General features: G+C 36.3%; 1 protein-coding gene across 2 annotated transcripts in view; it reads right to left on the bottom strand.

Moving 5' to 3' along the window:
- LOC134535560 (angiotensin-converting enzyme-like) overlaps positions 1–14,640 on the bottom strand; it is a 186,496-nt gene that overhangs the window by 32,502 nt on the left and 139,354 nt on the right. For both annotated transcript variants that reach the window (XM_063374744.1, XM_063374745.1), the window contains exons 5-8: positions 12,701–12,844; positions 6,311–6,502; positions 4,977–5,074; positions 2,032–2,201 (exon numbers count right to left, since the gene is read on the bottom strand). In XM_063374744.1, coding sequence (XP_063230814.1) covers positions 2,032–2,201; positions 4,977–5,074; positions 6,311–6,502; positions 12,701–12,844 — 604 coding nt within the window. The remainder of the gene's footprint in view (positions 1–2,031; positions 2,202–4,976; positions 5,075–6,310; positions 6,503–12,700; positions 12,845–14,640) is intronic.

The raw sequence follows: 14,640 nt of genomic DNA, 5'->3' as shown, positions 1-14,640 counted from the left end.
TAAAATAACAACAGTGGTAAGAGGATACGTAGACCATTGCACAGAATTTATATTGTACTTTTACAAAAGAATACTTTGGAAACCAGTTGCCAATATATAATAGTTTGTAATACACCAAGAAAATTATTGTAAATTTGTAAAATTATTTTTTTTTTGCATATATAAAATACATTTTTGGAAACAATACTGAATATATCTTGTCTCGCTTACGAAATTTAGCGCATAATTTAAAATTTCATTTTGTGTTTTATACAAGCAAAATTATCTAAACCAAGAAGAATTAATTATTTTCACAAATTGAACATTATTATGTTTTATTATGCTTATGAATAATTGTTGTTAATACTAGAAAGCTATTAAGGGAACTGTTTACAAATAACTTTAATGTAGGAACCCACTGAGACAACACAAAGCATAAATAATGCCCGAGCAAGAATCCAAACCCAATACTACTGCGAAGAATTTTTTTTGTAGCGACACAGTTGCTTTCATGTAAATGTAAAAGTTACATTATTACATGATTATTTCAGTTCAATTTACAAAAAAAAACTTTACTGTGTTTTTTTCTCTTGAGAACTGTCGATTTTGAGAGAAGTTATAAGGCATAGGCTGTAATTTCCATTAAATGAACATGTATGTTACGACAAATATTTGGAGTATTAACTGTAATTTTTTTTTATATTTATATGAAAATCACATTATAACTACAAAATATTGTTTGCAGTAATACTAGATTCGGATTCTTACCCAGACATTTATGCATTGTGTTATCCCAGTATCTCCAATAGGGAAAGTAATTTGTAAACTGTTCCCTGAATAGCTTTCCAGTATTAACTGCGCATATTAAAAAGCATAATAAAACGAAATTAAGTTAAAAAAATAATTATTCGTTTATCTTTTCAAATTTTTAAAAATATATATATTCTTGAATAAAACATCAATTAAAATTTAAAAAAATTGGTTGTCTGTAAAGTCGGTTTACGGACGATGGTTTAACGTGACAACGTCATAACAAAACATTGATGAAATGATTGATCCAGAAGAAAATGAAATATCATATTCGGCCTGAGACTGAACCGTAATAGGTTTTTGCAACCAAACCATTTAGGCATTAAAAATATTATATTCTTTGAGGAATATTTTTTTTTAATTTTTCTATCTTTTGTATGATAAAATCTACCTCTGCATTCTTTTATGAATAAAATTGAATCATTTTTATTGAATTATCACTATTTTCTATGGATACAAAGAAGGAGTGAAATGAAATCAAAAAATTAATTGATAAATTTACTTTTATTTGCATTCATTAATTCAAATATATTTATTACTTTTGTAGTGTCGCGCGCGCCGTATTTATTTTTCCATGTAAGTACAAGAATGAAAGAATTGCAGACGCCGGGATTCGATCCGTCAACCTTTGGAATGGTAGTCAGCGATGCTAAGCGCCACGAGGCCATTAAGGAAACAATTGTTTTAGATGTTATATATATTTATAAAAATTTTGTTTTATGTTGTGTAAGTTTTAAAAACGTATGTAGTCCGCCATTTTTATTTCTTATAGTGGTAGGCGGGAAATTAATAACCGTACAGATTGTGCTGTAAATCGGTGGACGATCGTTTAATTACATAATATTAATAATTCAAAGGACGAAAATATGATTGAAAAGTCAAATCGATGGTTGTTCCAATCGGGTGGAAGAGAGATGCCACGCATGCGTACAATGAGCATAACAGGACACATCCGTAGTGGGACATCCGTAGTGGGACAATGTGCGTTACGGGACACTTTTTCGTGCGTGCAGCCGGCGTTCATCGATTTATTATACGTTGTCACGTCAAAAATATGCACCAATTTTTGTAAATAATGCTCAGTATTATCTCGAAAACAATTTTTATATATATGAAAAAATAACCAGAGCCAAATGTTGAATAAGTTACAATATATGTCTTGTAGGATTACCAACTATTTCTTTGGGAACTGGTTTCTAAATAAATCCTCTGGAAAAGTACAGTGTGTAGTTATTCTCGTACCTGAAATCCTTCCCATCGTAAAAGTCCCATGCGGAGGCGTGGCACACGATGTCTCTGTCGGTCGGCTTCTCCAAGATGGAGTCCTGCCAGAAGCTCTCTGGCATCGCGCTGAGGTTCAGCGAGACGAAGAACTCCTCCGCGAGCTGGAACATCTTGAGCGGTTTGTAGCCCTGCGTCCGCACCGAGAACACAAGCGACTGTCAGTTGTTTCTTCGTCCCACCACGAGTTGCGCATCGAATTTTTCTTTCCTTTTTTTTCCTAACCTAACTAAAAACTAAGTATGTTTGGGAGGGGTCTGGGTTAGGGAAAGACTCTAAGTGCATCTCAGGCCGAAACCTATATGCTCTAATCATGCAGGGTTTAAGCCATGAGAGAGAGGAAGCATGCATCATGTGCTATGAGAGGATTGGCCAGCCATGGCAGTGATTGGCGCCATGACTAACTCCCCTCACTGACTATACTAGACTAATACTAGATAAGTTGGGCCCAGGTAAAACCTGCATAGACACAGGGAAAGCCCTGGGCACTTACATGCGGGATGCAAAATTCCATGCATTTATGACAAGCAGGTTGATTACAGGAAACAGAAGGATGTTTCCGGAAGAAGAGTTGGACTCAGTAGAAATTAACTACTAAGCAAAGGGTGGGAACTTGGACATTGCTGTCCGCAATGCTTTGGGTGGGTTGCGCACCGAGTGACTGGAACCTGAACCTCATCCAGAAATAACTGCAAGGCTCCTTTCTTCATGTACTTCAAAAGCAAACAATCCCACTATCCATGTCTTTAGTTTCAAAATGTTTTACTCATTTAATAATGCAGTTACCTATTTAGAACGAAATAAGATGTGTTTCATCAAACACATAAATATATTATAAAATAAAGGCAGTTAGTTCCAACGCGTGGTTTCAAAGAGGCAGAATTATACTTTTCTATTAGCTCTCGGTATTAGGCATTTGGAGGGAGTAGTTTAGTGAATGTGATGGAAGTTAAGGAACGTAAATGTGTAACCACCACGGTGCCGCCATATGCGACGGATGGCGTGAACCAAAGTTTACAAAGCCAAAGGGAGACTTTATAGTTGTATTAAATGTTAAGTTAATTTTTAAAAAAGATGGGTAGTATTATAACAAAAATTCATTTTCGTAAATGAGGCCCAAACCTGGGGTTTGGTATTTTTCAAGTCGTTTTCGTTTTTATCGGAGCCTTTTCATTATACCTATAGTTTAAAATTTTGGTCTACTAATCAAATAGTCGATGTAGTTACTCCGGCAGAAGGTTCTTGTGTAGGGTGCGGAAACTACGTGATATTTGCGTTCAGAAATGTAGTTAAAACTACAATTTGCGTATGATTGTCACGTTTGGCATTATTTTAAAGAATTATGCGTTAAATTTCGTGGCCAAGTTTCGTATTATAAGTGTATATGCAACATGAGAACCCGTGAATTTACTCGTTACCAAGGTTAGACGTTACAAATCACTGGTGCCTATTGAAAAATTCGCTCACTTTTTTTAATGTTATATTAATGTTTGGTTGAATACTTTAATAATTCATTTTTTGAACTTTTTTCAACAAGCGTTGTAGTTTAGACCATGAATTTGTAAATATGCATGCTTCATTTGTGCGATAGTCCACGAAACGTCTTCCGGAGACCACCCTTCGTTATTTCACTCTATAAATCTTGTCAGATATCATCAGAAAAAAAGTTTCTCGATAACTGAAATATTGTCATTTGCTGAAGTGCACTTTAAAGAAAATTTCAGGCATGTATTGGAATAACGTTTCTATTTCTTAAATTACTGCAATTTATCTCACGTGTACCAAAAAACTGAAATCCCGTTAACCCACGTAACCTAATTGATTAACTTGATATAAGCTTTTGGACGTACGCCATTGCTATACTAATGTATGTCCAAAAGCTTACATCAAGTCATGCACTCCCATTGCACAAATCTTTCAAAGCTAATTGATTAACTATACTATCAATAGTGTGACACTGAATGGAAGCTTTTGCAATATATTGTGATGGTAGACAGAACTATTGCTGGAGGAGTATAAAGGAAGACCGCCTAAGCAATCTGAACATTTGCCGTGAAGCGGCTGGGTTTGAAAGCGTTCCTTTCTCGTCCGAAGTGACTGAGTTGTACTGTTGTTTTCGATTATTTTAAAATGGATTACTACATAGAAACAAAATAACAGACGAATCTTTTTACCTCTGTAGAAACATAAATATATATATTCAGGCATAAAATAAGAAGTTTTGCGCCAGCCAAAAAATTATAGTTACATATGGACCCTACCAAATATTTTGTGTTAACAACCTAAATAAATTTTTAGTGCCCACGAAATGGTTTGGTAGTGACAGTGAAATATTTTTGTCATTAATAAATATATATTTTTTAAGTAACAAAGTTATTCTATTGTCACCATAACATATTTGGTAGAGTTAAAGGTGACAAAAATATTTGGGTCTGCCAAAAAAATGTTTCTTTTTTTTCAGTGCACCATGCAGTGTAACTAACGAATTTCATAACACTAAGATGCTGTATGAAAAAAGCTCAAACATTTGAAACTGAAAGATAAATTGTCACTTGTACAAACTGACATTACCTTAAAAAGTAGTTTACTTTTTACTTGAATTACGAAACTGGTTATTGTTGACTCCAAAAAATTTGTCGATGGTGAAAACATTATGCTTTATACCTTTCTATGTTACACACTCAAGCTCATGAAAAATACTCTAAAGAAAAATACAACTAGTTGGCCATCCTTTTTTCTGAGTTAAAGATATAGAAAAGAAAATAAAACATAATAAATTGTTTGTAATTTTTATAAAGGGACTTAATTTTGTTGGGCATTTAGGTTTTAAAGCCATACAGATCTTTAAAACTTCCATGATGAAATTAAGTAAGTTGAGTTATTCTAAAAGTTTTAAATTTTCGTACCTGTTTCACCATCTGTGAGGTAACGTCGACTGCTTCGACTTGAGGGTAGGGAGTAGTGATATCCAGGATGTTATTCCAAGTTTGGGACCACATGTTCCCTGGAAAAAAAGGCATTTTGAGTGTTCTTCCGTAAAAAATAATAACAATCCAGCAGGACAGACAAACGTGAATTTATTTTTATTTATAATTTTCATAGTTATTGATAGTATTTCAGTGAATCTTTGTTCCAGGTACTTCCATGGACTAAAATCGATCGATTCTGCATGGCCACAAAAACAATTTCCGCTCCAACCAATGTAGATATTGAACTTATTAAATATATCTATTTTCATTAGACGTTATACAAATTGCACACAAAATTCCTTAGTACAGTTTTAAATTCCTGTAAAAAAAGTTCAATTTTCCTTTAACATTTTGTTTAAAATTTTAACTTAATATTTTGCCACAAACATTAACTAGTTTAAGGAAATAATTTCTTGAACTCATATGATTACGTAAAGAAGCAATTTATCTTTGCTTCTAATATTAAACATATTTTAAAAAAAATATGAGGGACATGACAGAAAATATAAGCAAGCAGATATGCCTTACATATTTTGCGGAGGAAGACTTGAAAGCAAAATTTAACTCCAGTATTTCTTACGGTAAATAACTGACGAAATGAGTATTCATAACATCATGTGATACCCGGACTCTTTTCGGGCAGTCAAAGGGAGAAGTTTACTCACAGAGTTATTGTGAGTTACACCCTTGGGAAACTTCAAGAATTTAATGCAGCTTACTTTCCTGCGCGTTAGGCTAATGGCTGCTAACCTTTAACGTCTACCGTTGTTGTAACGTGCGTCTTGGTTACGCCCAAAATATAATACGTCTTCTTTGAACTACAGGGAGTCCATGGCTTTCACATAAAAATGTCCCAAGTAACTCCTCCGTTTATGTCCAACGTAGTTCACACTTGTGTCTTGGTTTCACCCAAGAGATAACATGCCTATGCTGAACCATTGAGATTTCATGGTCTTCCCAACAAAACCCTACCATTGACGTCTACTGTGATTCTCATGTATGCTTTGGTTTGGTTCAAAAATAATCGACCTTGCTGAAGAACAGAAAAAGGGCGGCCAAACCAACGTGTTATCCAAAAGGTGGGCTGCTATCGAAAGTTAATGGACAAATCAAGGTGTTACCCAGTAGTAGAGCTAGTATAGGAGAGTTAGTGGCTAAATCAGGGCATTACCTAGCAAGTTGGCAGGTATCTGAGAGTTGTTGGACAAATCAAGGTGTTACCTAGTAGTAGAGCTAGTATAGGAGATATGGTGGCTGAATCAGGGCATTACCGAGCAAGTGGGCCGGTATCGGACCTCGTGCTGACACCACCTCATCGCCATAAGCCTCACGTAGCTTCCGCCTGACGTAGGCGTGCAGCTGCTTGTAGAGTGGCTCCAGCTGCTTCCAGAGGCGGTCCACCTGCTCCGGGAAGTCGTTTGCCTCGTAGTCCGTCAGCCAGTACTCGGCGTTGTCTGTGAAGTCTGCGCACCACAACACGGCCGAGCATAAGCCGGTCATCACAGACAGATGCACAAGACCATAGAGGTACGAAGTTAGGGAGTGGGCGTGTTCAATGTTTGCCATGTTGAAAAATGAAGTCAAAGTGAACCATTTTCTTTTCTCCAAGTGGATGGAAAAAACTTTTAATGAAGTTAGTAGTGAATAAATGTAGGTCTGAGGACAGTGGATTGTGGATTGTGTCCGCTATCTTGGATTCTGACGTCACAGCGGCATTTTTAAATAACCTTAACGGTAACTTTGACCTTGACCTTCAATATTCGTCAAACATTTCCAAATTCGCTAAATTCGCAAAAAAAAAAGCCAAACTAAATCAAGATTTCCATTTATTTCTTTTTTTTGTAAAATATTTCCGCAAAATAGATCTAAATATTTATACATCGAAAAAATAAAAAATTTCCCTAATTTCGTTTTCAGATAAAATTTTCCGTTTTAGTCCATAAAAAATTCCTGAGGCTTTAAATGTACTGAAAGTGGTTTAAGTCCTCATTAACAAGCTGCCCTACGCCGCTCAGATAATGATCTTGACAATTAGGATGCAATGGCTGCCCTTTTTAATAGTTACGTAACCATTGCAATTTTCTTTATGTCAGCTTTCTTGAAAACATTATTATTAAAACAATTTTGGGGAGAATTTTAAATTAATAAAGAAATATTTAATAAAATATTAATTAATAAAGTTTCACCATTTTTGAAATAATGAAGCCGCAACCGTCATCTTGAAATTCCATGATTATTATTAGAAAAAATTAGGGAACATTTTAAAATTTATAAAAAAATTATTTAAATACAATTTTATAAAATTTTAATCTAAAACGAACTTACATAATGGAGTCTCAGTTCGAACTCAGTGAGAGCAAAACAAATGGTGACAGATACTTCCTCCAAAGAGACCTCCGACAGACTGAACTCCTACCACTAATGCCAATGTAGATATATAGCCAGTTAGTTAGACGACACGCCCGCCATCTTGTTTTCGCTTGCTGGAGGCCGCCTACTTAGATCCAACATATTGTTTTCGTTTTCTAGAGGGTGCTACCGCCATATTAGTTTATTTTTCACCCTCTAGAGTGCAGTAATTATTTAATGCCAGGACGCTCGTCATCTTGATATTTCGTCAACTTGGAAATCTGTATTTATTTAGAAATAAATTCGGGAAAACTTCCAAATTTCATAATAAAAAAAAGCAGCAAAATATTAATTAATGGATTCGATCGATTACCGTACTTTGTTGGATCTTTGTTTTATCTAATAAAAAGGTAATTTTAGGTTTATACTCACTCGTATTTAATAAAATATGGTGGAAAGTCCTAAAAACAGTTTAGGTTCCTAATCTACCAGCCTCCAGTAAGCCGATGTTGACATATTGGCTGGAATCTTGTAAATCCATAATTACTGACAGAGAAATTCAAAAAAAGTTTTTCAAAAAATCATTAAAAAAAACTCAGGCATTTTTGAGGATTAAAATGGGAAATGTTCTATCAAAACAGAAAATTTTCCCTCGAAATAGGGACATTTTTTATTTTTCTGATTTTTTATATATTTTCCAAAAAATATGGATATTTTGGCAGATATTGGCAAATTTTGAGTCATTTTTGACAATTTGTGGCAAATTTTGAAGGTCAAGGTCGTAGCTGTATAAATGCTAACATGCCTAAAATTTGTTAAATAGCTTGAAAAGAACTCGCTATTAAGAATCGTAAAGTTGCTATCGTGTACTACCAAACAAATATAATACCAGCACATCTCCAATAAATCAACATCAAACTTCATTATAACCAAAATAATAGTTTTGCTATGCAGATAGGAAAGGGGGTTCAGTGGACTTCTCATTATGTCTTCAAGAGTGAATATGACAAATATGTACACACCAAATCCCTACTTCTTACCTCCATGAACCAGAGTGAATTCTACTTTAAAACATACACCCACTCCATTGACTAATAAATGCAGTATCTCCATGCATAGCCACATAACAGTGAATTGAGGAAGGTATCGACCGTAACCAATGGTAATGCATCATTCCGGCATATGCATGAAGTTTGGGAAACTATAAGAAACCTGTAGCACGAATTAATCACAGAGTTTAACTATTCATAATTATGCACACAGGTTTTAAGAGGTGATATAGGAAACTAAAAATTACCAGTTTCACTAGGCTGAATAAATTAATACTAAACTTGTAGATGTATGTACAAAATTAGCAACTATTTTCAAAATAACTTATCTCCAAAATTAGAAAACAAAATAAAAGGTTTTGGTGTGTAGGCAAAGGGTGGCCTTGCATGCATTGTAACATGGATGTTCAGTAAAGACGATATTTTTTCAGCTGCTGGTCTGTACTATGTTATTGGGACACCCAAAAAGAATTGGTGGAAATTAAAGTGTTTTCATTGTGTAAACTGTATTTAAACACTGCATTTTATGGAAGATACATGTTTAACAATGCCAATCTTTATTCATACTTATTAACAGAAAGCTACCGGCAATATTTACACTATTTTCTGGCCCAGGCTATAACCCACACACATGTGTGCAATCAAGTGTCCGTTGGCTCTTGTCACATTTCACCTTCTCTCCGGTTCGCGAATGATAAGGTCAGATGTTTCCCTAGAAGCTTGTAATTAGTTTGTAGTACTTCAGGGCGTTTCATGAAATGTCTGTGATTCAGGTGTACAAGGATCTTCAAGTGTACAAACATTTCCATTCTAGATTGTCGCCGAATGGAAAAGCAAATTTTTTACAAGTCTATACATATTAACAGACCATGTACTTCTCAGGAAAAGATTTTCAGACCAGCTGTGTGTTAAATTTTTTTACCATTGTATTTTCATGATTGGCTGGGTACATTTAAGGTGCATGTATAGGACGGTCAACACACAAGCCATAGCTTTGGACATGCATATTTCGCGAAAATATTCCGAGACTAGCTGAAAGTAAAAACACTACAGCACCGCAGGGCCGGAACTAGGAGATTCGTTAGGGGGGGGGGGGGGGGGCAAAGCTTAATTAGCCGCCCCCTCCTTACCAACATTATAAAATACCCTTTTTTGTTAGAAGTGGTGGTTGAAATGATACCATTCACTTATACATAATTGAGAACTTTTATTTATCAAGTAAACTAATTGGAAAACTAATACAATTACATTTTTTATTATAATGAAATAGACTGTTATCAAACTATTGTTTTTTGTTTGCAAAACAGTGAAAATTAATGTCTTACCAATAAGTTTATTAAGTAATAAAATTACATAAGGAACATGTGATTCTGAATTAAGTATAATTTTGTATTGATAACCATACAAAGAAATTCAATCAAAATTTAATTTTTCGAGCATGATTAGCTGCAAAAGAGTTAATAATATCATCCAAATGGATCAAAGCAGCTCGTTTGTGTTCAATAGATATAATACTTAGATTTGTTAATCTCTGCTGGCCCATCGTGCTTCTCAAATAGCTTTTAATAAGTTTAAGTTTACTAAAACTTCTTTCACCTGACGCAATTGTAACTGGAAGGGTGAGAAACATTCTCAGAGCAGTAGTAATGTTAGGATGTGCCTCCTCCAGTTTATTTTTGTAGATAAGGCTCAACATTGTTGATGCTGTAGCATCTTTTAATTCATGGTCTACTGTTAATGCATGGTGCTTAAAACTTTCAATTTCAAATACGAATTCTTCTTTGTTAAGATCGGCACTGTGTTTCCTAATTCTGCTGCTTTGACTTTTAAATCTTCTACTTCCATTTTATGAATTTGAACACAACTTAAAAATCCAAACTTATTGTTAATGTTCTCCAAAGCCTTAAACCTGTTACTCAGTTCCATAATTAATCTGTCAATGACTTCCAACATTACTTGATGTAAGTTTTTTGGACATACGCCATTGCTAAGCACTTTTTCTGTAGAATAAAATTAAAAATAAAATAAATAAATAAATAAATAAATAAGTAAAAATAACCAAAAGACAAAAAGCACAAATTAAGCAAAACATTGCTGTTTGCAACAGGATATAAACACCACAAAATATTCCGTAACGGAATATGGTCAACAAACAAAGAAAAATAATGAAAAATGTACTAAGAGAACGAAAAAAAACCAGAAATGATGATGACACAAAAATATTGAACCCAAAAAAATTCTGCACAATGGTTGAAACGAGACAAAAACACGACAAAACGAAAAGACGAAACAAACACAATAGTTTTCCACAACAGAATAAAACGATAAAAACCCCACAAATGATGACAGCACAGAAATATTTAACCCAAAAAAATCAGCAAAACATTTGAAACGAGACAATAAAACGACAAAACGAAAAGACGAAACAAACACAATAGTTTTCCAAAACAGAAACAAGCGACGTTTCGGGAACTGCTATCTGCTCCCGTCCTCAGACAGAGTCGCACATGGTACGAAAACACAGGAGCGACTGAGTAGGGGCTGGAAAAATGAGGGTATTTATCAGAGAAAGGGCTACATCTTGCTCAGCCAAGTGATCACCCGCGCAACGGGTCCTTGAGATACCAGCTCTCATCGCAGTGGTTTTACTCACTCCAGACCACGAATTATGGTAATACTTGTTTCTTAGAGTGAAGTAACGCATTTGAAGTACGGATATATTTACAAATAATGCATAATCAAGTTAAATAGAATTTCTTAATTTCTTTGCTAACTTATTGGTTGCGATATGTACACTTTCAAAACTTTTTTTAATGACTAGTTTCATTTTGTTTTAGTGAACCACATTTCATATTTTGCCACCCCCTGATATTTGCCGCCCGGGCCACATGCCCCCCATGCCCCCCCTTAGTTCCGGCCCTGCAGCACCGTCTGTGTTTCGTGATTGGGTGAGTTTCTTTCAGGTACAATTCAAGTATTATAACACTAATCACAGTTATTCAGTGCAGGCTTGGGTCAAATAAGACAATAGCTTATCTCGCAGAGACCAGCCAATCACTGCTGGTGAGGGTATACATTGTTGCAGTCTAAAAGGTTTTCGAAATTTTTCGCGAAAAATACATGTCCCTAGTCATAGCCATCCAGTACGGAAGCAAAAGCATCCTTAATGGCTTCTCTAGCAGACGGCCGTCAATTACAAGGAAACAATCGCTAGCGTAGGCAGACCTTATTGCAGTCTAATTAGCGATCACATTATTTCGCGACTTTTAACAATCAACAAGTGTATATAGATAAACTTACCTTCTACATCATGGTTTCTAGTTTCAGGCCACGTCCTAGAAAAATGATATCCACAACTTTTCGGAACGCCTTGTCGCAGCCATCCTCGAGGGAGGGCAAACAACTATCTGGTTGTCATTTTCATGGACGTGGCTTCAAGCCAGAAGTCAATAAATAGTTGATCATCAGGTAAGGCATCATTCCCGCATGGTTTGTGGAGGTACGAGGTGGCTGTGGCGAGGCAGCATGCTACTTCAACCATGTCATGTCATGCCCATCCTCCGAGACAGCATTGGCGGACGCCAGGAGGGTATGGGGGGTGTACACACACACACACATATATTATATAACCCATCTCCCCTATAGTATTGAAAAAAATATGTGATATCATGGTACTGTAACTACACACCACACAGGACTAATGCATTGAGTATAATAATGTAACTGCCTAAACCTCTTGTTGGCGTAAGTTTTTGATGTGTAACATCTTAGCTCTCGTTACATGGCATTTGGTAGGAGTAATTTCGTGAACGAAACGGAAATGTGTAACCACGGTGCTGCCATCTGTGGCGGATGGCGCGAACCTATGTTTACAAAGACACAATTGAACTTTATAATTTTAATTGTTTATTAATTTAAAAAAAAAGTGGGCAGTATTTTAATAAAATTCCTTGTCGTAAATCTAGTCTCAATTAAAAAACAGTTTCATAATATGTATATATTTTTTTCAATTTCGCTCTACAAATCAAATGATTCAATAGTCGACATAGCTGCTCCAGCAGCGCATTTTAGCGGCAGGTGATGAAACTATGTATGATTCGCGTCCAGAAATGTAGTTAAACACTATATATATATATATATATATATATATATATATATATATATATATATATATATATATATGGCTCGGTATTGTAGGTTGAATGTGGTGTCCGAGTGTGGTAGGCATGTGGGGTAGATGTCGAGGAGGCGGGCGCTACTCACTGTTGAGGCTGGCCGCCTCGTTGGACAGCGCCACGTAGTGCTCGTACGAGGCGCGGCACTTCTCGCCCGACACGCGCCGCCACTCCAGCCACACGTGCTGCAGCTCGCCCGGGTCCCGGCTGGTCCGCAGCACCTCCACCAGCTCTGCGGGCACCCCTCTGCCTCACTCCACTCTCCCCGGTACACTCTCCCCGATTGTCAATTGTTTTTGGTGAATTTTGGAATTTTTCCCGTATTTCTAGCTAAATAATTACACAATTCCAAGATGGTGCTCAAATGACAAGATGGCGGGTTCACAGTAATAATAATAAATGATTACTGCACTCTAGCGGGTAAGAATTAAACCAACATGTCGTCAGCGCACTCTAGCAAACGAAAACATTATGGTGGCTTCCAGCAGACGAAGACAAGATGGCGGACATGACGTCGTTCCAGCTGACAATATACACCTTGGTATTGGTGGTGGGAGGTTAGTCTGCCTGCGGCTACATCTGTCACGTTGTTGCCGAAGCTCTCATTGCCTCCCGATCAAAAAAAAATGGGAGCGATCCCTAACAGTTCTGTTCCTTTAAAAGCTCTGGAATGTATTAAAGAAGGATCTGGAATGTTACTCCCGCCCTACCCTATTAGGGCGCATGTGTACGAGGGGAACGTGAGGATGCCGGCCGTAAGGTCGGAATAATCTGTCATGTTGTAACCTCGTACAACACATGGACGTAAATCCCGGGAGGGGGGAAGACCCCCTCCCCCTCTCCGTGGAATTAAGAAGCACATCACTGAGGGGACCGCTTGCTCCTGCAAAATCGTGATCGTGAAACGAGGTTGATAAAACGTAAACGTCAAAAATATGTTTTATGGAAAACTTTCTGTATGTTATAAATTTTTCCGCTTATTGTATGTGTATAGGCCAAAATATAGGCAGTATACAACATACAAACGCCCTATCCAGAGATGATGTGTCGCTTAAAATCCACAATGGAAAAAATAATCTAATATTTAATCATTTAACTTCATTTCGTTTTATTATGCTTATTTCTATGCGCAGTTAATACTGGAAAGATGTTTAGCGAACAGTTTACAAATGACTTTTACTAATGGAGATACTGGGACAACACAAATCATAAATACCCAGGTAAGAATTAAAACCTATTGTTACTGCGAACTCTATGTTGCAGTGTTATAGTTGTTTTAGTGAAAAAGTACACATTTAAAAATATCGTTAATTTTAGATGAATATTATTGTTTCATCGGAACTCGATGAGGGAAGGGTGCGCTCGCCTGAGCTCTTGTGCATCGACTCTTCTCCTCCTCCTCCTCCTAACATGAAAAGCCTCGTCTAAGACGGAAATTTCCCATCGATACACGACCTTATTGCCTGTATTTCCGTTGCTGGTTTCACCGTACGAGACACGCCTGGTGTTTCAGGAATTCCAAATAAACAATTCTCACGTCACGTCGTAACAACTGCTTAAAATTGCAGCCAAGAGTGATGCAGTTTCACGTCCGTCAATGTAGGTCGTGTCTGCCCTGACGTAGAGTGAACACCAGCTGTAGTGGGAGCCTTTCCAGTGCAGTCGTACCAACCAATGTTGCTTCTTGTGTCTCAGTTCACACGCCAGGTTAGTATTTTAGGTTTTTTATGTTTTTTTATTTTTTGTAAACATTAATATTTGAGAGATTTTCGTGTGAATTCGTTACGATAACTATTTTTTTTTTTTTGCATTTTAGATAAATATTATATAATAGTGATAACAATTTTACGTAATTGTTAATAATATTACGATCACTTGCGTGACCTTTTACAGTATGAAAATAGCGTTTAGTAAATATTTGGTCATAAATGTGAGACCCAACAACAAATGGCAGTGACAAAAACTAGATAAACGGGCAGTTTGGGACCGCGCCGTATATTTTTCCTGAAATTGTCGGGATGAAATCTT

This window comes from Bacillus rossius, chromosome 8 (assembly GCF_032445375.1).
Source record: "Bacillus rossius redtenbacheri isolate Brsri chromosome 8, Brsri_v3, whole genome shotgun sequence".
Taxonomy (NCBI): Eukaryota; Metazoa; Arthropoda; class Insecta; order Phasmatodea; family Bacillidae; genus Bacillus; species Bacillus rossius.
This window is presented reverse-complemented; position numbering and strand designations above follow the sequence as displayed.